Genomic DNA, 23,137 nt, shown 5'->3' on the forward strand with positions numbered 1-23,137 from the left:
CGTACTTCATTACATGATGTTGATGTCATAATCAGAACATCATGCATTGTAGGGGACCACAACATCTGGCCAATAACATTATTTGCTACAGTCCCAAACAATTTTATCAACATACCCATGTAACAAGAGATTTTTAACAAGAAATGGCTAGTTGGTTGTAAGTGTCCTTTACATTGGGAGAAGGAGTGGCTCAGTGAGTAAAGACACACACTGGCACTGAGATTTTGAAGCAGGGGAGTCTGGTTCAATTCCCGGTGTCGGCTCCTTGTGACCTTGGGCAAGTCACTTTATCTCCCTGTGCCTCAGGCGGCAAAAAATACATTGTAAGTTCCACGGGCCAGGGACCTCAGCCTGAAAAATGTGTCTGTAAAGCGCTGTGTACAACTAGCAGCGCTATACATGAACATGCTCATATTATAATTATTATTATTATTCTTATTATTATTGTTACATAGTTTCGACAGTCATACGTTCCATTACACAATAGAATACACAAATGTGTTAGCAGAGTGGGAATGGTTGTTATATATAAAACACACCATGCCATAAAATGATAGTAGTCATTAAAGAACACTCAATAAAAATTCATGAGGCACTATTTTGCAACATCATTATGTTAATTAAGTGCTTATGCAATATAGGCATAAGGGTATCACATTTTTTTATTGTTTGTTAATAAGCGCTGCAAGCAATATAAAATTAGTTCCATATGTAGTATAGTAGTCGGTGGCTCCTCCTCACAATCATCTCATATAAAGGTAGACTCTTCTGAAATCATACATTGATCCGATTGTATCTTCCCCGACATCTCTGAAATACAGCAAACACATGATGGTCAAATATGGCACCTTACTATATATGTATCCGTGACAACGCATTACACAGCTCTATATGATTGTGTACATACACACGTCACTCACTTATATGTTAGAACTACAAGTGTACATCAGTATGTAATGTTTCTTTAAATTTGTAGCAGGCATAACTATGTATATGATGTGAACGTTGCCTGTATACTGAAAAATGTGCGCGCACATCTTAGTGTGCGCACGCACTTCACGCTTGGCTGCACTAACTGTTAGCGCATGCGCAAAACAAAGCGTACGTTGTGCGTTCAATACATCTTGAAAATACCATTAAACATAAAATCTTTATTTCAAATACAATCAATACGAAACTACATTCGTTCTAAACGAGTACATCTGTATTCTTTTGAAACAGACGTGTTTGGACAGAAAAGACGGCCGATAACACAATGCGCAAATGCAATACGTGTGACGTCATGTTAAACCAGCGTGAAACGCACGCTAACACTCCTCCCACTCAATTAACATTCGGCTAACGCCCAGTTTACGGCTACAAACACTGAGCCGCACACATGACACACTGCAGTTACCGTTACTATAACAAAACATGACAGCCAATAGGCTTTGAGGCGCGCACGTCGCTTGGGGGCGGGACTTACATCCGTAATCCTTTTTAAGGACGCCTTGGGCCATGACAAGGGTCCCACGTCATACGTGGTGGACCCGCTTTTAAATGTTGCATGATAACAAAACAGGTATGTGTTAGAGTTATGTTAAAATGTTGCTAATATGGTTAAAGGGATAGGAAAGTACGTATATTTATTCCGTCAGCAATGTGTACTACTCTTTCAGGTTATACTATATTGTATTCGGCAACAATTTCTTTGTGATCGCTACATGTTATGCAGTCTGCAATGTTACGCTGTATCCACGCATTGAAAGGGAAAATGGTGGTTAAAAAAAAAAAAAAAAAAAAAACATTTAAACGCACAGTCAACGCATAACGGTTGTTATATTTACCATTCTTCTAGAATTAACTCTTCGTCTGGCTGCAACTGCTCGCTCCAGAAATGCAAGGCATTTTCATCCACGCTTGACCCACCCGCTGAATCCAGTATGACACACATCTCCTCCATGAAGCGCTCATAGGAATCGCCACTGCTTTCTTCAAACAATTGGTCGGGAGGTAGGTTCATTTCTTCGGTTTCCCATTCCAATGCATTTTCAGCTGAAAGGCTTGGTACATAATCATAGTACTTTTGTTGTTGTACAATGTGGGTTTCAGGAATGGAGGGTGCAGATATTGCAGCAGGTATCGATTCACACGGAACAGTAGTAGCGGATCCATTGCTATTGGCATTAGGAATAAATATGCCTTTCACAACAATATATGTGCCCTCTTTCAGGGTAAAATGCTTTTCCTTTGCAATCTTCCAGAAACCATAGGTGTGTTCTAGCTTATCCTGCACACGTTCAAAAAAGTCATTAGTTGATAAAGTGAATCTTATTGAGGAATTAAAATTCCGCGCATGCCTACGGTCTTGGTAATAAGGATATTTAGCTCGAATCAAATCATAGATTTGGCGTGTGCTTGCTTTGTGTCCGCGACTGTTCAAAATTGCTTCTGAAACCATGTACTTATAACCTAAGAGGGGATTCATATGGTTAACGAATTCATCAGCCATGTCAGAGTAGCACAAAAAATGTGTGCAGTTCTGTCTTCTTTGCTCATCAAAATGATTCTGCTCAATGGCTAACAAATTCCTGTGTTTCGTTTTCAAGGTCAACAAAAGTAACTACTTTTACTCCTTATTTCAAACGCCAATTGGATGTGTCCTTTTAATTGGTTTAACTTTTGTGGTTAGTGATAGGCGAATGTGGGAAAAACATGTATCATTTTTTTATCTCGTTTGTGAAAACATTCCTACACTTATTTCAGTAACATTGAGTTTTCTAGAAAAATAACAAAGAGCACTGTGTGAAAATAGTGCTTAGACAGCCATATCAGTAAATACACACACCTGCAAAATGAAATGTTTTTTCCCCACATACATTTCTGTGTGTATTTGAAAGTCTGGTTAACTACCTGTCTGCATGAGTTTAAATACGTGTGTATCTATATATATATAAATATATCTCTCTCATAAAAATATATATATATATATATAAAGTGTATATTGTACTATATGTATAGTGTGTGTGTGTGTGTGTGTGTGTGTATATATGTATATGTATATATATATATATAATGTATCTTTTTTATTTTTTTTTATTTTGCAGGAGTACACACAACATATTGATGGAAGTAAGTAGGCCTTGTATGAAACCTATTTAAATGGTGATAAACATGAGTGAATTAAGTAATAAACATTTGTTTGCACCCAATAATGTTAGAGGCTCACACTTAGTATAGTTGTCAAACATTAGGCCTGTATTATTAAAATAGTGTGTTTTCACAAGGAAGCATGAAGTGTATGTTTTTTGTAAATACATCTATACCAGTTTAGATAGTACTATATATACACACACACACACACACACACAGTGTGTGTCTGTGTGTGTGTGCATATATCAATACATACTACATATATTTTAGTATAAATTCAGAGATGTTCTTGAAACAAGAACACATAAATGATTAAAGGACAACATTACAATGGCCACCAAAGGTAAGTAATATTTAACACAAAATCCTGCTGTACACGTACAAGAAAGATGTTTGCAGTTAAATAGGTGCTTTTATAATTGCATGAAAATAATATGCACATGCAATGATTACATCAATTAACACACCCAAATGCAATGTTTTGCTGCAAAGTCAATGGCAGCTTCTCTAAACTTAGCAACTGGCTCCTGGTGGACCATTACTGAACAGACGATTAATACATCAATATTTATAACACTATTCATTAATTAGGAGTGTTAACATTTCCAAAACTTCACGTGTACAAGAACATACTTGAAAGTTTGGAAACAACACAGTCTTCAGCATACATACAATAGTAATTAGATAATCTGAAGTCAACAAAACAAGGCCAAAGACATATTTTGTGAATTTTAAAATTTATTTTTTTTGTTCCTTTTGCGAGCGAGTAACAGGCCTGCTTGTTGTCTCTTGAATTTTCCTTTTTCTTTTGCCACCAACTTTAGGCACAACAGAGCCACTTTGAGTGGCCTCTGGCACTTCACGGGCAGGGCTTGTGGCCAGTGACTCACCTACAGGGCTTTTGGGCAGTGATTCACCTACAGGGCTTTTGGGCAGTGACTCACCTACAGGGCTTTTGGGTAGTGACTGTTCACCTACAGGGCTTTTGGCCAGTGACTCACCTACAGGGCTTTTGGGCAGTGATTCACCTACAGGGCTTTTGGGCAGCGATTCACCTACAGGGCTTTTGGGCAGCGATTCACCTACAGGGCTTTTGGGCAGTGACTCACCTACAGGGCTTTTGGGTACTGACTGTTCACGGACAGGGCTTGTGCCCACTGACACATGTGAGCAAGTTGGTAGACACTGCACAAGTGATGGTTGGTCTGTTTCATGTGTGTCTTGTTTTGTTTTTGTCGCCTCCTTTGTAGGTGTCTGCTGCTGAATTTGTACAGATGGCAGCGGTAGGATGTGATCAGGAACCTGCACAGCAATGTCTGCTACTTGACCGGTAACATTTGGGCCTGGTGAATGAATATCAGATGAATGTGGTGAAAACTGACCTGCATGAACAGATCCTGCCTGTGAGGTGTTGAATTGTGGTACATTAGTCATTCTCCAGTAATTAGCTTGTGTTTGCTGAACAACTAATGCTTCGAATGAGGTGTTGATTTTTTGCAACTGTTTAGGCACTTCAATGAAGACTCTGTGGAGATGTGCCAATTGTGAAACTGTTTCTTCCTGCAGTGCAATCATCCTTTCCAGCACTGTCATCAGGTCAGAATGGCGACGATTTTCTGCTTCCACAATTTTTCCCTCAGAAGCTACAATTGCATCATATGTGGTATTTGCTGGACGTTTTGGCGGTAAAACAGTTTCAATTGGAACCTCTTCATGGTCACTTGCTTGTATTTGTGTGTCTATGGCGGCGGCGGCGGCATCATCATCATCATCATCATCATCATCATCATAATCCTCTTCATCATGTTCTACAAATAAATGTACACATTATTAAATGGCATGTTAATCTCTGCTGTGTTACTATGTAATTCTACTGTGTCAAAAGAAACAACTAACATGTTTCCATACGTTTTATAACCTCACATTAAAAACTACCTTGACTTAAGAATAATGTTTGGACTCAGTATGAAATATGAGTGAATGAAAACTTGCTGTAAACTCACAACTCCTACATGATAGTTAACATCACTAGCACAATACATGTTGCCTTACACTTCATTTTCACATACACTAAGTAATCGTATTTAAAGAACATGTGCAAAACAATTAATGAACATGACAACATAACATATAGAAGAGCACATATTATATGGCCACCAACTGATACACTCACCTTCTAGGTGTGATGAGCTGGCTGACCCAGGTGAAGACACTTGTTCCCTCTCAGGTGACACATGTCCTTCAGGGGCAACTATATATAACAATAACATAAGTTTTACATTTACATGTGTAAATATTGAACAAACAGTTATTGTATGTTCTGTATTTATGAGTACGTAACAGCATCAGTTCCTTAACCCAAAATGTGTGTGTGAAAGTGAACATAAATAGTTGTAATAACAATGTACATGCCTGTGTACTTAGAACTTTTGAGTTCCCTAACATAAAACATACTATGTTTCTGCAGTAATGCGTGAGGATAAATAGATAAAATTTGAACATAAAAATCATATGTTGTGTAGTGATATCAGTATCATAATGTACATAACTATCATGAGATGACCATTCACAATGGTTATCATGAAGGTGGTCATATTGCAAAAAGTGTTGTTTTTGGTAGAGGATATGTGTGGTACATTAATATAAGATGTGGCACACCTGAATGTGGCTGTGACTCAACAAGACAACACATGCAGTGTGTGATAATGTGTCATTGATAGTAGTAGTTCAACTATAGATATGAGTGAACTAATGTGTGAGGTACGCTTTGATAAGTAATGAGTTGTTGGGGCATTTAGTAGCTAAAGTGAAGCTTTCAAATGAGTGTGATTAACTTCAGTTGTGCTAGTCAGGTTGTAAGAACGGTATTCCCTTCCCCAAAAAGCCTAATCAGCCACACCTTTCAATTACTTGAAACAGGTGAAAATGGTGTGAACTAAGTTGACCCTAAAATGAGGCTGTAATTAGTGTGTGTGCTGAACCCCACCCCCTCTGTTGAAGTGTATGCTGTGATGAGATATTAATTGCAGCTGCTTTAACACAATGGTAGATGAGCTAAATAGTCGTGTGCAGTTTTTAAGTTATGAAAACAATGACATAAAATATGATACGTGTGCCTCATTATGCTGTCTGTATATGACTTAAAGCAAAAATGGACCTTTTCATAAACAACTATAGATGTGTTAGTGCAAGTGATGTTTGTAGGCCGTTGCATGCAATATATTTGATGCATGCTTAAAATAGGCAGTAATGTCATGTTTGTCGGAGTAAATTAAATAAAATACACAATAATATTCTACATATTTATGTTCTGTACCTGTAGCTAGTAATAATTTCTGATTAACATGTGTTACACATGTGTACTACCCTGTTGTTCCCCATCTTCGCCCACCATCAATTGCTTCCACTGCAGCAATGCATTTTGGGAATTCACATGTAAATGAGCACACAATGGCATGTGCTATATTAGTTACTGCTTTTAGTAGGACTACAACATATATGTCTATTTTGAGATATATATATATACAGAATCAGACATATACATATATAGATGCAGGTATGCTTATATTGTGAAGACAGTATAAAAAGCAGTGTAAATATGCAAAATAACTGTAAGCAACGACACGCCTAGTACAGTAATATTTCTCACCTGGTGGAAATTGTGAGGGATAAATTCCTATATCACGGTCACCAGGTAAGCCTTCCACGACGACGGGAAGTAATTTTGCCCGAAGCAGCTCCTCCAATGGACTTAATATGAGACGTTGTGGTGTCGGCCCACCTCCAGTGCCAGTAGCATGCACGCGTTGGTGTTGTATTTTCTTTTTCAATTTGGACCTAATATCATCAAATCTCTTGTGACAATTCCGCTTGTCCCTCACATGATTCCCACACGCATTGACACCAATGACTATTGTGTCCCACATTTCTTTTCTGCTTGCTGAACTTGTCCGCCCTTGAAAAACATATAAAATATATGAGGTAAATGAATAATAATAGAAGCACCAGTTTCCTACACTGCTAGCTGTTCCAAGAGATAGCAAACATGCTGTTTTATGTGTAATATGTGAAGCACATGAGCATTCACTACTAAACCTATACATGTAAGCAAGGTTGCATTCATATTGTATGCAGTTATGGCAAATTGACCGCCTGTGTTTAGTTGTCCTTGTAAGGCATGATAAAAAGCTGTGTTTCCAGACTAATTAACATAGAAAGATATTCTGAACCCATATTTGCATATGAACAAAACTCAGATGACTTAGGATCACATGTATTTGAATAATAAATGTAAAGGTACACTTACCTAGTAAATGTCCATATATACTGTCATAGTGCTCCAGAATGCCAGTGACAAGAGCTGTATTTTCCTGGTCATTGAAGCGAGGATTACATGGCTTCTCCACACGTTTCTTCCGAGCAGGTTTAGGGTCAGAGCTAGCCTGGTGCTGACTGGACTCTCCTTCTTCCAATGGAAGAGCCTCCAAAAGCTGCCCACCAGCAAGCACGCCACCACCATCCACCCCATCAGCAACTGCGCCACCAGCAGCACTCACAGCACCAGCACTCCCACTCCTAGCACCAGCACTCCCACTCCTAGCACCAGCACTCCCACTCCTAGCACCAGCACTCCCACTCCTAGCACCAGCACTCCCACTCCCAGCAACAGCACTCCCACTCCCAGCAACAACACTCCCACTCACAGCAACAGCACTCCCACTCCCAGCAACAGCACTCCCACTCCCAGCAACAGCACTCCCACTCCCAGCAACAGCACTCACACTCCCAGCAACAGCACTCACACTCCCAGCAACACCACTCGGTGCACCAGCAACATCACTCCCCTGAACAGTACGTTCACTCCGACGCGTACTCGCACGAGTAGCACTCCCACTCCCACCAGCATCACTCTTCCCACGCTTTGCGGGCATACTTCCAGCACTCACAAAAAACAGACAACTAATGTACAGCCAATCACACGAAACACTTTCACATATAAAACAAGACAAAGATGTAAACAAAACAACAATGGACAAAGCTCACCCAATACACAACAAGTCTCTCCGTCAATATGCAAATGTTCAATCAGCCAGCTCTGTGCGTCTCTCTCTCTCTCACTCCCAACAACACAGAGAATGATTAGCAGTACACGTTGCCTTTAAATATGGCGCGCAATCCAATACATGCTTGTTTCGCCTGATTCAGCAAGATTTGTGATTGGGCAACCTATCAGCACCCCGCCACGAACGCCGATACACCTGTGTGTGATCAGATAATCATCGTGAGAGTGGGCGGATTTGTTTTCGGGTTGATTTTGAATGTATTCGGCACTTACTGCATACGGAGAGGAAAAATCGGCATTAACATGACTAATCGGTAAGCTTGCCGATTTCACTTAATCGACGCTTACTGCATGAGGCCCATAGTCTTTTCCTTACGTGCACCTGCCACTCGGTTACTTTTATTTATCGTTGTGTTTATAGTTGCAGCGAGTAGCTATTTTGGGTTAAGTAAAAGTCCTCACAGAGAATGAACGCAATCCTGTTGCTCAAACACAGAATTCTAACTCTAATACTGAAAATATGGAGTGTGAAATTGAGGCATTATGTGAGGACAGACATGAGCTACAGGAAGCTTTGGACGTTTGCCAAGCCAAGTGTGATTTAAGGAAGCAAATGGTTTCTACCTTACATTGGCAGCTTACAGAAAAGACAGAGAAAGGGAGACAGGTTAGGATCAAACACGATCTTTCTCTCATACCCGTTACTCCTCGTCCTCTTAAACCCTCTGCTCCTCCTTTACCCTGTGGACCTGTTCAGCATTCAACACCCAAAGACTCACACATTAAAGGGACACGTACACCATTATTATACATGTAGCCCCGGTCCCCGGTGGCTCCTAGAGACCCTCCTCCTTTGGTGCAGCGCGGACGCGGGTGCCGCCGGAGGCAGCGACGGAACCGCCGGCTGCTTCCAAAGGTGGGGGCCAGAGCAGGGAGCGGTTGGAGCCTTAGGCCTCATTCAGAGTGCTGGCTTCGGAGGGAGGGCGTGCTGCCGTGCGTGCTGCTGTGAGAAACAAAGTATTCAATTTGAATACTGGTTTTCAGGGTAGCAACTGCCCTGTCTCCGAAGCCAGGAGTTGAAGCTGACTACAGTTTCAATAAACGAAAATGTCGTTTTTTGGAGCTGCAGCAGCGTCACAGGGACCAAGGCAGCCAATGAAATCATTCTTCAGAATGATTTCATGACTGCAACTTGGATACTTACCCTGCCGTGTGTAACCCCGCCTCCTCCCCAATGCTGAAAAGTCTGCTGGGGGATAAACACAGATCGCCCAGCAAACTGCAGCACTGCCTCCCTCATGCCCTCCCTCCGAGTCCTGCAGCTGACACCCTGAACGAGGCCTTAGGAGGCTCGGCGGCGCACCCGGCTAGCGGGGGCCGCCATTGTAGTTGCATGCGCCGGGGTCGCGCATGCGTGGAAGAGGCCAGGGAGTTGCGGCGGCCATTGAGGGGTTGCGCATGCGTAGTGGAATCGTGCACGCGGCCCCAGTATAGAAACAGCCTCCTGGGACTTCAATTCCCAGGAGGCTAAGGGGGGGAGGTACCAGGTGCCCCAGAGTAGCCAATAGGGCTGGAGGATTGACTTGCCGAGAGAAGGGATACATTTCGCGGGGTTTGGAGGAGTCAGTTGGCGCCAGGGGAAGCTAGGTGAAGGAGGTAGGGTGCAGGAGTCAGTGACTCCCTGCATTAGGCCAACAGCCCCCAAGGCCCCAGCTAGCCCTGAGTCACCCAGTAGAGTAAGTTGTGTCAGGGACAGGCTCCAGGTTAGGGACCCTGCCACTTACTATCCAGAGTCAGTTAGTTACTGGACACTGGGTGGGATCATCTGGTGGAGGTGGAGGTGGAGGTAGCGTCCTGCGAGACGCAGTAGTAAGTGTCTCCTCTAGGGAGGGATACCTGTTGATTATATGCAAAAGTACGGTTCCTATGCTCACAAGTAAAGTCATTGGTTGTTATACATACTGTGTGTGGAGTGATATATATAATTTCCTGCGAGGAACCACTCCCCCTCTGGTGGGAGCCATCGCAGGTGGAGGCGCTGCACCAAGTACGAGGTTGTTCATATTGTGTCATACGTGCCCCAGGCTCTCCGTGGCAGAGGCTTAGGCCTCCTGTGAGCCTAACAGGTAAAGCACCATGCTGGGTAATGCATATAGATCCCTCATATACACCCTATCTGCGATTGGGGGGGGGGGGGGGGAATATGGGCATAGAGAAACTTGGCATGGGGGGTGGGACAGGAGGTGGGGAGTGGGTCTGACAGTGAAGACTATTATGCTGCCAAATATTGTAGTCTCAGAAAAGTGAAGAACAGATTTATGTCACTTAGAGACATCACAAAGCTGAAGCTGTTATTGGGCATTTTTTTTACTCTATTTTGCCAGTTTCACAGCTCATCCAGTATTTTGAATCTATTGTTAAACAATATTATTTGAGTGCACAGGATGTCTGTTAAAAGCTTGGCTCCCTCCCAATTTGTCTTTCCACTTAAAAAGTCCACTGGGATGGTCAGTCTTAGCTGACCCTAATAAAAATCCAGGTTGGGGCAGCAAATGTGAAATATCTGAAGAGGTAATAAAAAATCTTGGGAGGATGAAGGAGAGTTGATATAACTACGTTAGAATCCATGAAAATGAATATAACAAACTCGGCGGCCGGGAGATTTTTCTGGGGGACGAGGGTGGTTGCCGAAGTCCCGCACTCTCCCCCAAGGCAATTAAATGAAATACCGGGGGACTGCGCAAGGTCTCTGGAACTTCTACTTACCGAGATTCAGCCAGCCTCAGGACGCGTGACCATGGCGGGGTAATGTGATGCCACGGTTGCCACGGTAATGTGACGTCAAATGATGCCGTGGGTCACGCGACATCATGACGCTGCGTGAGGTAAGGGGGGTAGTGCACCAACACAGGCTGAAGGGGCACAGCAAAAAAAAGTTTACGCGCCCCTGGTTCACAGCCAGAGCAATCTTGCTATGAATGATTCTGGCTTCCTATTCTCAGCAGTTGCTCGCATTCCGTTTTTGAAGTGAAGCATATCTGCTACTCTTAAGTCCAGTAGCATCTATGAACAATTCCTCACAGTCTTACTGGGCTGACTAAATGATTCTGAACCAGAAACCCCACCTGGCAAATCTAAAAAGGTTTCAGCAGGAAGTCGCTTTAACAAAGCAAATGTCAAGTGTTGTGACAGGATAATTGTGAAATTGTGACATGATAGGTTATTTTAGATATGACTGCAGACAACCAATGTGAAATGACGGGAACACAGAGAACTTGAAGAAGAGATACAGAGGCAGGAAAAAGGAGAATCCCTTTACACCCCACTTCTACTCCTGAGTCTAGCCCTTACAGCTCACAATAGGGGTGTCAGGCCCGTGCCCTGTCAATATTAACTGACGTACATAGACAGGGATGGTAGACCACGAATTAGTGGATGGATAAGGGGTCATCGGACTCATATGCTAATTGACACAGATGCTAATGTGATAGTAATTGACCTCGACTTACCTAGACAGAAAGGTGCACCTACTATATCATTAATAGAATTCGGTAGGCCCCCCCACCCATGTGTCGGCGGCCTTGCGAGAACCCCTCTCCCCTCCGGTTTTCTCTTGCACTCCCCCGTTCTCACACCTGCTCGCTCTTTCACTCCCTCGCTCTCTCACCCCCTCTCACACTCCCGTCACCCTTTCCTTCTCCCCTCTTTCTCTCATTCTCCCCCTCTTCTCTCCCACCCCCAGCTCTGCCCTCCCTCTTTCGCTCAAACTCCCCCCTCTCATCCTTTTTCTTCCCAAAACAAACACACAATACGCACCCCTCCCAAAATACACAAACACACAATAAGCCCCCTGCCCAAATACATGCACATATACAATAAGCCCCCCTCCCCAAATACACTCACACACACAAACAATAAGCCTGCTTCCCCAAATACACAAACACCCTTGGGGGAGTAGGGAGCCTGGGAGTGTGGTGTACGGGGGGCCTGGGGCATGTGGTCTTACCTGGGGCCCTTGGATGAACCTGCTGGAGCAACATGGCTGGTGCACAGACGGGCCCTGCAGGCCCACGGACGCCAGCCAAAGGGCCTGGGGAAGGGAGGGACAGATGGGGGTGGCAGCCAGAGAAGGGGAAGGCCCTTCTTGCCTGCAGAGAGTGAAGTGTAGGGTTGCGACAGGAAGGCCAGGCCTGGGACAGTAGTCCCGGCTGCCTTGCCTCCCCCCTGTCAACGGCCCTGGTTCAGGGACCCACCCACCTGTACCCACCCACACAAACAGAGTACAAGTTAGCCACCGAGACCCTCTGTAAAGCAGACTATTACATCTCTGCTAGAGCAGGCAAATTTTCAGAACAGCTTTGAATTTACCTTTCAAGACAAACAGTACACTAACTCTGCTTTACTGCAGGGTTTTAATTCTAGCCCCACATTTTTTCATTAGTGTTTGGCTGAGATCCTAAGCACCTTTTTGCAGCCAGATTGTATTGTGCTGGATGATGTACATTTACAAATGGCCACAAAAGAGCAGCACTATTCTTTGCTGTGTAGCCATGGCTGGTTCTGGCTATTCCTCTGCCCTCCCTAACACGTAAGTCCTGGTTTTTGCAGGCAGTGCTAGGCTCATCTTGGGTTTACCCCTTCCCTCTGCAGCTTCCTTGAGTGGCAGGAGTGGAGGTGGGACTTGGTCTGTTTGCTGCACAATCATGGGTACAGATCTGGTGCCCTCCCCTTCTGCTCTAAGGAAGAGGCACACCTAAATTGTAGGCAGTTCTAGTTCTTGCCAGTTCACAGAGGAGTGTGCAGCTCTGACTCCAGTGCTGGCAGTTGCAAGCTGTGTCTCGCCCTGCAGGGTGAGACTGCATGAACAGTCCCCTAAGGAACCAGACACAAAGCAAGATTGGCTACCGAGACCATCCAGAGGCATGGGATCAGAAGAGTATTCGCTGTATGACCTGATGTATGCAGTGGATGCCCAAATAAAGAGCTCCTGTTTTAAATACACCTTGCCTGAATCTACAGTCCATCAAGGGGGTGGTATGAAAGACTGGTTTCACTGTGGGAACTGTCAACAGCAAAGCTGGAGCCTGTGGTGGATGGAGGCGCGTGCACTACAGAGAAAGAACTGAGCATCCTACACCTAAAGCCTGTCCTGTTTCCCCACAACATCGCAGAGCCTCAGCATCTCCTGGACACCAACAGGTACTTGCACCCACAGACACCTGTAGCAAGGCAGATCTCCCGGGGGGGGGGGGGGGGGGGGAGGGGATGGGAGGAAGCAGTTCTACAGCTGGAAGAACTATTAACGATAAGCCTCAAAGCAGGACTTACGTTGAATCCTGCAAAAGCACAGCTGCTCAGAGAATCAGTTTAATTTTTTGGGGTGGTCATTCAAGTTGGGGGGAGAATTCCAGACTTTCAAAAGACTCAATTGATTCAGTAACTACGTTGACCACTGACAAGTACAATCTAGGGCTTATTGGTTTTTGCAGAGATTTTATAGAAGGTTTTGCAGAAAAACCTTGAACAACCTTCTAAAGGGGAGAGAGAAAGAATCTCAGAAAGATCCCTTGTCATAGGGTGAGTCTTGTGAACAGGGATTTTCCAATCTAAAATTGGCATTGCAACAAGCTCCGCCCTTCAAAATCAAGGCCCGAATCTGCTGTTTGCCATACAGGTGTACGCATCTTCAGATGCAATCACTGCAGTTCTGCTGCAAGAGAGATAAGGATAGTGGATACTGACTGGATACTTCTCTAGAGTACTAACTGCAGTAGAGAAGGCATATGATGACTGTACATGGACACTTTTAGCAGTACATTGGACAGTGTTAGCCACAGAACATAAGGTAGGGTTCGGAGATCTGATAGGGTAGACTCCATACACCCCCATTAAGATGCTAATAGAGAAAACCATGAGTGGAGTGTCCTCCCAAAGGGTAGCCAGATGGCTGGTAGACCACCGTACAAATAGGAACATCAAAATAACACACAATGCAAAATATGTACTTCCCCAGTTAATGCAGTATGAAGGAATATAACTGTGGAGAAATTCATTGAGCTAAGACACAGGAGAGTTTTAGGCTCACAGAAACAACTGAGGACTTTCAAATATATGTGGATGGGTCATGATACTGGGAGAAGGACACTTTCCCACTGAATATGGTCTATGGAGCTACAGCACTGGACAGGAGATCAACATTCAGTGTCCCAATTTAATCTCTGCTCAATGAGCAGAACTGGAATCAGTGAGGGAAGCAATGACAAGATGGAGAAAGGAACAGATTGTAATTTACTCTGACAGTGCTTATGGGACCAGATCACTGACTGAGTATATGCCCTTATGGCAACAAAGAGGATTCACTGATGCAACTGGTAACCTTCTACACATGAACATGTCCTACAGCAAATTTGGGATCAGGGAAAAAAAGCCCCCCAAGTGTGGCCCTGATCAAAGTAAAAGCTCACCAGAAGACAGACAGTGTTAACCCTTATGCTGAGCACAGCAATAGGGCAGATGAGTTAGCAGAAATTGCAGCCGTCAAAGGTAGGTTTTATGCTATAATGATGAGGAAGGTCAGCAAGAGTGGGAACATCACGAGTTTGATTTAACACATGAGCTCAGTTCTGTCAGTAAAGCTTTACAAAATGTAAACTCCAGTGAGACTCCAGCAGAGAGAGAGAGTTAATTGCAGCCACTCAATTAACTAGTCTCCACGTGGACTAATGAGAGCTCTTTAAAAAGCCTCATGTGAGACACAGGAGAGAGATTCCTTAGCTCACATTTAGGCGCAAAGTTCACCTTGCCTGTCTTGCCTTCAAATACTTTCTGGGCAAGCTACCCATATATCTGAACAAGCTCCTCACCCCTACCACATGCAGCACTTATCTGAGATCTGACTCCAAAAGACTGTTCATGGTCACAAGGCTTAACAAAGTATCCAGGCACTCCTCCTTCTCTTACCGTGCACCCCAAAACTGGAACAACCTACCGGAGACTCTCACTCCACCACCAGTTTAAGTTCTTTCAAAACTAAGTGAAAAAACAAGTGACGCCGCGGTCACGACTCCTCCAAACAGCCAAAACGCATGTAGAAAAATAAAAAACTTTATTGATCGAACATGTGAACAACAGCCATAGTCAACCTCTGACGCGTTACGTCCGGGTTACGGACTTTATCAAAGAGTTATCAAGATCTGATTTGGTTAAAAGCAATCCAACTAAAACAGATCAAAAAATAATGAGGTTTATAGGTACCTTCAACAAACAATGGAAAGTTGCCAAGGAAGTTTTACAGAAACACTGGCATATCTTAAGGGCTGATGAGGACCTAAGGGAATCTATACCTCCCTATCCCTCCATGGTGAGCAGACGGGCAAGAAATTTGAAAGACCACCTGGTCCATAGCCACCACACCGGGGGGGCATCAGCAGCTACATGGCTACCACGACGTGTAGAGGGCTCATTCCGTTGTCAAAATTGCAAGGCTTGCCAATACATCAATGTGTCCAAAATGTTTAGTAACTTCAATAACTCAAAGCAATATCAGATACGGAAGTTCATAAACTGCAATACCACAGGAGTGATCTACAAGGGGACCTGCACATGTGGGAAAAAATATGTGGGCAAAACACGCCGTCAGTTAAAAACACACGTATTAGAACACATAGGGTCTATACGTAATAAACTAGACACTCCTGTGGCAAATCATGTCAATAGGTGCCAAAATGGGGACCTGAAGGCAATAAGCTTCATTGGAATAGATCATTTCTCCACTGGCATAATACGGGGTGACTGGGACACTGAACTTCTGAAAATAGAATCTAGATGGATTTACACATTGGGAACATTGAATCCATCAGGACTAAATGAGGGGTTCATGTTCAGCCCCTTTATCTGAGTTACCTCGTGGAAATATGTTTTTGCTTTTAATACCTTATCCATCTCAGACGGTTCCCAACACAATGCAGTATTTTCTCGGCTTTTCAGATGCCTGAATTCATTCACACAGGACTTCCAGACTGTGCATCTTTACATATCATTGATAAACCATATCAACTAGGGATTGCACAATCAGCATCATCCCTATTCAATTTGTCATCATAGTGACTAAACATCACAGACACATGAACGAATGTATAACTTATATATGGTTCTCACCCCTATTTTTTGAGTTTATGTTTTCCTCATTAACTCATTATTTCCTTTTACACTGCCCTTGATACTCAGCCCCATTGCTTAACTGTAGACATATTCACTGCAGTAAACAAGGGGTTTATGAGTCTGGCATTATGAGCTGCTTAATATTTGACCACTATCAGTGTGTTACTATAATGGGAGCCTTCCGCCTGCTCAAATCAAGCAACTCAGGGGTTAACCATGACAGCCCAATTAAAAGTGACTATATATATCTTCACTAACCCATTGGGACCTCCCCCTACGAGTTACGTGCCTTGAAGAAGCATTCTTACGTGAAACGCGCGCGTTGGCCACACTCTCCTGCATACGCGGGACGCTAACATTTTGATCGCAACACTTTGGATACTTATCTATGTTGCGAAGTCCCAGCGTTCTACTACATTATTTATATAACGATTCTGCATGCATTGACTTAGCATCGCATGACTTTCTCTCTCACAAGGGTCTTTAGCTCTTTCACTGCTGTGTTTCTTAGATGCATGCATGTCCTCGAGCACATCGACATTGATATAATATGATCAATGCTGATGTAGGGGACAGTGCATTATGAGAGAGTGTTTATGTTGTCATTTCCTTGATTATCTACGGATACGCCTGATCAGTATTATCCTTACAAATGATCCAATACCTGCGCATACTGTGCCCTCCCCTTAATCCAATTACCTCAGGCGGTCTCTACAGGAAGTCGGTCACAGTGTTTACACTCATCCTCTGAACCGATTCATGGCACTATCTGCCTGCAGCAAAACCGCTTGTATCGCCAGCTGTGTACTTCAGGTGACCAGACAAGGGTTATCACTCAGCAGAGCCACATACATACATACATTGTTGCCAGTATTGTTGGCACATACTTACCCCACATACAGGGACTATCTCTACTCAGTTCACTCCTTAACTCGGATCTTCACATGCGATCCGTCTAAACTGCTTCTCCATGCTATACCCTCCGCAGCAGTGAGTATATACTTACCCCTGCTGACGGAACAGTGGTTGCTGCTCCCACCAAACGGTGAACAACTCTCTGCCGAGGGGTATCCAAACACATCTGGACATTGATATGTGCTGGCTGATATACTTACCTCTCCCCATACTTTGAGGGATATCTGCCTTCGCCACCTACTTTGGCTAAGGCAGATTAATTCAGACACTCCAGCTTATATCCACTTGGTGATATTTAACATCTGTTGCATACCACTAGCAGACAATACTGGCTGCAGAAACAAGTTCTTACTACACAGCAGTGTTAACCTATTGGTTCCTTCACTCTATTTCTTTAATAGGCTGTTATTTACAGCATGAGATTTTGATGATTCGTCATGAATCTACGATATGTGTTTATCAACAGAGCTGATACAGCAATGTTACTCTGATTACAGTCACAACCAGTGCTGTTCGATTTTAAACCCCTATATTTTATATTCGTTGATGACATTAAAGATTATTTTAATACCTTATCATATCATCCCTGTGGTTGAGTGCTCATATATTGGGTTTACCTTTTCTCCTAGTTTGTACCACTTACCTTACCCAGTGAGCACCTCACTTCATTACTTTCTAGCTGTGCGGGGGCCCCCCTCTTGAGTGTAGCCACTTTGGGGTGATAGGCTGGTAATGGGAATATCCCTCCAGTCCTGAAGATAGGGTTTGGGGAAGTAAGTTAGCCCTTACAAAGGGATAGGGTGTGTTATTTTGTTGTTTTTGTATGTTTTGCCTGGAAAAAGGAACAGGCTCAATAAAGCCAAGATATTATTTCACCCAAATCGGTCTCCATTATATGTACCTCTGCACACATCTCTTACAGTGTCATTGAATGTAGTCCCAGAAATTATGGAAAAGATTAAAGTGCTAGTGGGTAGTATCTACAAATTGGGAGAAGATGTTTCATGGGCGTTTATATACCTACAAGCACATAGTGTGCTGTCAACCAATCTAAAAATCAGCTTTCAAGAGTTATGGTTAGATAAATGGTCCCTGGAATGTTGGTCTATTTTCAGTAAAAAAACTCTGTCACAGTTTACCGTGTAGCATGTGTTCTGGTGGACACATTTATTGGGATTGTGTGACATGACAATATGTGAAGTACACTCCCTTGTACCATGGGAATGGGAGGTAAGGACCATGTCTGAAAATGTAGTCATAGGGGTAGTTATGAAAGGATTTACTCTCCATCCCATATTGCTCCATACACATGCTGAGCATGATTCTGACACGTGGAAATGGAAATTGGTGGACGTGTCATTCTGTACTTCAGTTAAATCTATGCACACTATATTACACAATATGTAGACCATCACAATACAAGGTTGTTGATGAACATGTTGGGTCAAACCATACAAGTTGTATTATGGAAGATAATGAATATGTTAATGACCCTGTTTATCACCCTGGACAGGATACAGTGTTTTCATCTTTGGGAAAAACAGAATGTAAGTTATACACACATGAGGCTAATGGAACTATCCTCCTAAGTGAAGGCTCCTGGTGTAATTTTCACTATTTGCTATTCAGGCAAAATAATTTAAGTTTTCTATTCCAACAATTCAAAATATCACGCACAGTTTAACTATTCAGGAGCAGTAAACTTGCAGAGATCAGATGTAAGATTGGGAATGGGAATAGGATTTAGGGACTGGTTAAAGAATTTTGGAAATGAGTAACACATCCTTCAGGAATTACAATACCAAGGTGCCAAGACAGCCATAGATATTAAATATTTACAGAAAATTACCCAGCTTATTAATCAATTGAAGGAGAATGCACAAGTGTCTTGTTGGGAAGCAATTTTTGGCTATAGCTGAACAATGAACCATGTAATGAGTGTAATACTTCACCCTGTTATAGTTTTGATCATGATTGTTCAAATTGTTATTTGATTTTTTGATTAGAAATATGTATTGCAAGCTTCTCAGAGTGCAGTATCAAATGCAAGAACAATGTAGCATACTATAAAAAAAACACTTATTAACTAATCACAAGCAGTATACTTCGGCGTGTGAATGTGTGTGAATGCATAGTAATGTTGCACTCGCTTCACATGCCTTTCGAGAAGAGTCAGAAAAAGGTGTGGCCCTATTTGGATTTGCCCCGAAAGCGGGGATATGTTGGACCTGAAACACCCCTGGACGTTACCCTAAGAGGATTCTGGGTAATAAGAGAGACTGATTTTTTTTAACTACTTGGTTAGTGTGAACCAGCGAGGGATGAGTTAATGTTTCAAGGATAGAAGGCGACATAAAAAAAGCAAATTCAGCTATGTAGCCAACCTTGGAGTTCCTGATATAAGACAGGACAGCCAGACTTATTCCATGCATCCCACACAGCTAGGCCCAGCAACAGATAACACTAAATACAGACAATACAGTTATAGAAGGGAGGTATTTGGAGAATGTGCAGAAACAATGCTAGAAGTAAGAATGATTAGTGTGATAGCTTTTAGAAAGGTATAAGTATTACACACTGGATAAGATGCCTTTATCTAGATCAGAGAAGGATACTCTTTATTGTTTTGTCCTGCACACAAAGGACAGAGCTGGCTATTTCACTCGTATTCATTCTGCGCTTATAATAAACCATTTCTGAGCATCTCTCTATGTCAGCCTCACCTTTCAACACCCACCATTCATTTTAGGTGAATTTTGTCAAAATCACAAATTTAACAACAATCACATCATGGCAAAATCTACCAAATGTTTATTCACTATAAAATGATTTTCCCATCTCCACGCTATCACTACAAATAAAAACAATAAGTACTACAAATAAAAACAATAACAATGTTCTTTTTATGAGGTTAAATACATGTAATTATAGCTAATATTCTGCAGTGAGTATATCAATTCTAAAATTGAATGTAATTATCCTTTGCAATGACAACTCTTGGTACATATGTATATTTTGTAGTAGTTGTAGATCTTCCAGTATAAATGAAAAATGAACGCGACCAGATGCTTACTTAACCTGCCCAAGTAACAACTGCTGTGTTAATGCTCAGATGCATCCTGATACGTTTAATGCATTCTGATGAAATTAACCTATACAGAAAATATATTAGGCTGTCATCTGTAGTTGGAGGCACCTAGCTGGCTATGTGACGCTTCAATAACACTTTCTCAGTCTACATGGATTCTAAGGGGCCTATTCTAGTAATTCTGTTTTGTGTCAATCAATGTCAACAGAGCCCTTTCCGATTGAATTTGCATGATTTTCTATTCTGTAAGCCCTTCTCACATGTCCAAACCATGTGGAAAAGGCATTTTTTGAAGCGTTTTCAATCCAACTGTGCAGAATGACCAAACACACATTTTTTGCAAACAGGTTGAATTCTAGTAGCTCCAAAAGGCTAAACCGCTTCAAACAACCTGCAACTTTTTTTCTCGCCACCTCAAGGTAAGCGAAATAGACATTATGAGTCCCCACCAGGGCCTGGGGTGGGGTTTTGAATGGGGTGGGGTTTTGAATGGGGAAGGGGGGGGGGCACGGAGAGTGGTAGTTCCAACTTAGTTGTGTCTCCACTTGTATATAAGTCCCCTCAAATCTACCTCCATATATGTTAGGAAGTTAGAAAAATATGCTTGTGCAGAAAAAGGAGCACACTGAAGCAGTGGCGGATTTACAAATCTGTCACCCTGGTGCCCTGCTCCGCCTTCGTGCCGCCCTCCACCTTCAGTATAAAATGAGGCTGCGATGTCTTATGACATCGCATTGTCACGGCAACACGATGTCACACAGCTTCTCGTTGCCATGTGTTAGGATGTGCTCACCACAAACGAGACGGGACCGCGGTGCTGAGGTGGGATAGGAAATAACGCCACCCACAGCCACGAGGGCACGTCTTGATTGAAGAGTGGTCTGGGATTCCGGATCGGGGTAGGAGAGGTACGGTAGGTAGAGGGGCCGTTAGCCAAGTCCGGGGGTAGAGAGAGGGACGTTGTAGTTTACCGTAAGCCAGGATCGGGATGCCAGAGGTGCGGAGAGTCGTGTAGCTGTAAGCCGAGTTCGGGATGCCAGAGGTACTGGTAGACGTAGCGGAAGCCGGTTCAGTTCACGAGGAAGTCTGCGGAATAGACTAAGGAGGCAGAGAATGGTGAGAACAACTGGTTCTATGCTCAGCCAACGAGTCAGTGACTCTGCAGGGTATATATAGGAGAGAGGAACCAATAGCAGCGCAGCAAGGTAGGGGTGTGTGGAAAGGCCAGGTTACAGCAGGTATAGGTCCAGAAGGAGTCCCAGGGGAGGAGCCATAAAGCCCAGCAGCCTGGCTGAGTTTGGTGGTAGCCATCAAAAGAGGCGCTGTGCCTTTAAGAGGCGGGAGCGCCTCCGTGTGGACGCGCCTCCGTGAGGCAGTACTATCGGCTGCGTGCGCGGACCCACGCCCTGCTCTGAGAGCAGAAGAGGAAGGAAGATGTGCGCGCGCGCGCATAGAGGGAAAAGCTGACGGCGGCTTGCCTCCGGAGTCCACGTGTGCCGCGGGAGACCCAAATGGAGCTGCAGGTAAGTGAGGAGCACGCCGAGAGCGGCGTGGCTCCAGAATCCTCACAGTACCCCCCCCTTCAGGGGCGACCTCCGGGCGACCATGATAAGGCTTGGAAGGATTCTTGCGATGAAAAGCCTGTAGAAGACGAGGTGCATGAAGATCCCGGTGAGGAATCCATGAACGCTCCTCTGGTCCGTACCCCTTCCAGTGAACCAAGTATTGTACTCCTCCTCTGGAAATTCTAGAATCCAGGACAAACTGCACCTCGTATTCCTGTTGACCTTGAATCATAATCGGACGTGGAGGAGAAGTTTTTCTGGAAAAGCGAGGACTCTGAAACACTGGTTTCAGTAAGGACACATGGAAGACCGAAGGTATCTTCATAGAAGGTGGAAGACATAGCTTGTAAGCCACAGGATTAATCCTCCTAAGTATGGTAAAGGGACCGAGGAACTTGGGAGCGAGCTTCATGGTAGGAACCTTCAAACGGATATTCCTGGACGAGAGCCATACCCTGTCTCCTGGGGCGAACTCCGGTACTTGACGTCGAAGTCGATCAGCCTGGAGTTTCTGTCTCCCTGTAGCGAGCTTCAAATTCTCCTGAATCTTAGACCATAAGACCCTCAGGCGAGAGACGTGCTTGTCCACTGCTGGCACCCCTGAGGAGAGAGAAGAGAAAGGTGACCGAGACAGATGAAATCCAAAGTTTATAAAAAATGGAGATTCTTGGGTAGAATCATTGCGAAGAGAGTTCAGAGCAAACTCGGCCCATGGAAGAAGATCCACCCAGTCCTCCTGTGTATCAGTTATAAAACATCGAAGGTATTGTTCTAGGTTTTGGTTGGCCCTCTCCGTCTGTCCATTGGTCTGTGGATGGTACCCAGAAGAGAACTGAAGCGAAATCCCCAACTTCTGGGAAAAGGCACGCCAAAACCTCGACACGAATTGAGACCCACGATCCGAGACAATGGTAGAAGGTACTCCGTGAAGACGAAAAATCTCCTGAATGAAGACATCTGCCAGCCTGGGGGAATTTGGTAGACCCCTCAAAGGAACAAGGTGCGACTGTTTGGAAAAACGATCGATGACCACCAGAATGGTATTCTTTCCTTTGGACTCTGGAAGCTCTACAATAAAGTCCATAGAAATATGGCTCCAGGGACGGTCTGGAATGGGTAACGGAAGTAGAAGCCCAGCAGGTCTGACCCGAGGCACCTTGTTGCGAGCGCAAATATTACACGCCTTGACAAACTCCTCCACATCTTTAGCCCTCT

At 43.7% G+C, this 23,137-nt stretch overlaps 2 protein-coding genes across 6 annotated transcripts in view; both read right to left on the bottom strand.

Annotated features, from left to right (window-relative positions):
* Positions 1-23,137, bottom strand: part of DLGAP1 (DLG associated protein 1) — a 781,984-nt gene that overhangs the window by 241,990 nt on the left and 516,857 nt on the right. The window lies entirely within an intron of this gene.
* Positions 4,050-12,234, bottom strand: LOC142488835 (uncharacterized). The gene is made up of 4 exons (XM_075589174.1): positions 12,201-12,234; positions 5,306-5,383; positions 4,107-4,940; positions 4,050-4,057 (listed from the first exon to the last, which is right to left on the bottom strand). Exons 1-4 carry the CDS (start codon positions 12,232-12,234, stop codon positions 4,050-4,052), a joined length of 954 nt encoding a protein of 317 aa, XP_075445289.1.

This window comes from Ascaphus truei, chromosome 2, assembly GCF_040206685.1.
Source record: "Ascaphus truei isolate aAscTru1 chromosome 2, aAscTru1.hap1, whole genome shotgun sequence".
NCBI classification, from domain to species: domain Eukaryota; kingdom Metazoa; phylum Chordata; class Amphibia; order Anura; family Ascaphidae; genus Ascaphus; species Ascaphus truei.

What these genes read in the sequence shown, in the direction of transcription:
- LOC142488835 (XM_075589174.1), bottom strand. Translation starts at nt 12,234, where the DNA reads ATGTTGCTCCAGCAGGTTCATCCAAGGGCCCCAG. An exon ending in GGTTCATCCAAGGGCCCCAG is followed by an intron (nt 5,384 to 12,200) that starts GTAAGACCACAT and finishes TGTTATATATAG; the next exon opens with TTGCCCCTGAAGGACATGTG. An exon ending in CAGCTCATCACACCTAGAAG is followed by an intron (nt 4,941 to 5,305) that starts GTGAGTGTATCA and finishes ATTTATTTGTAG; the next exon opens with AACATGATGAAGAGGATTAT.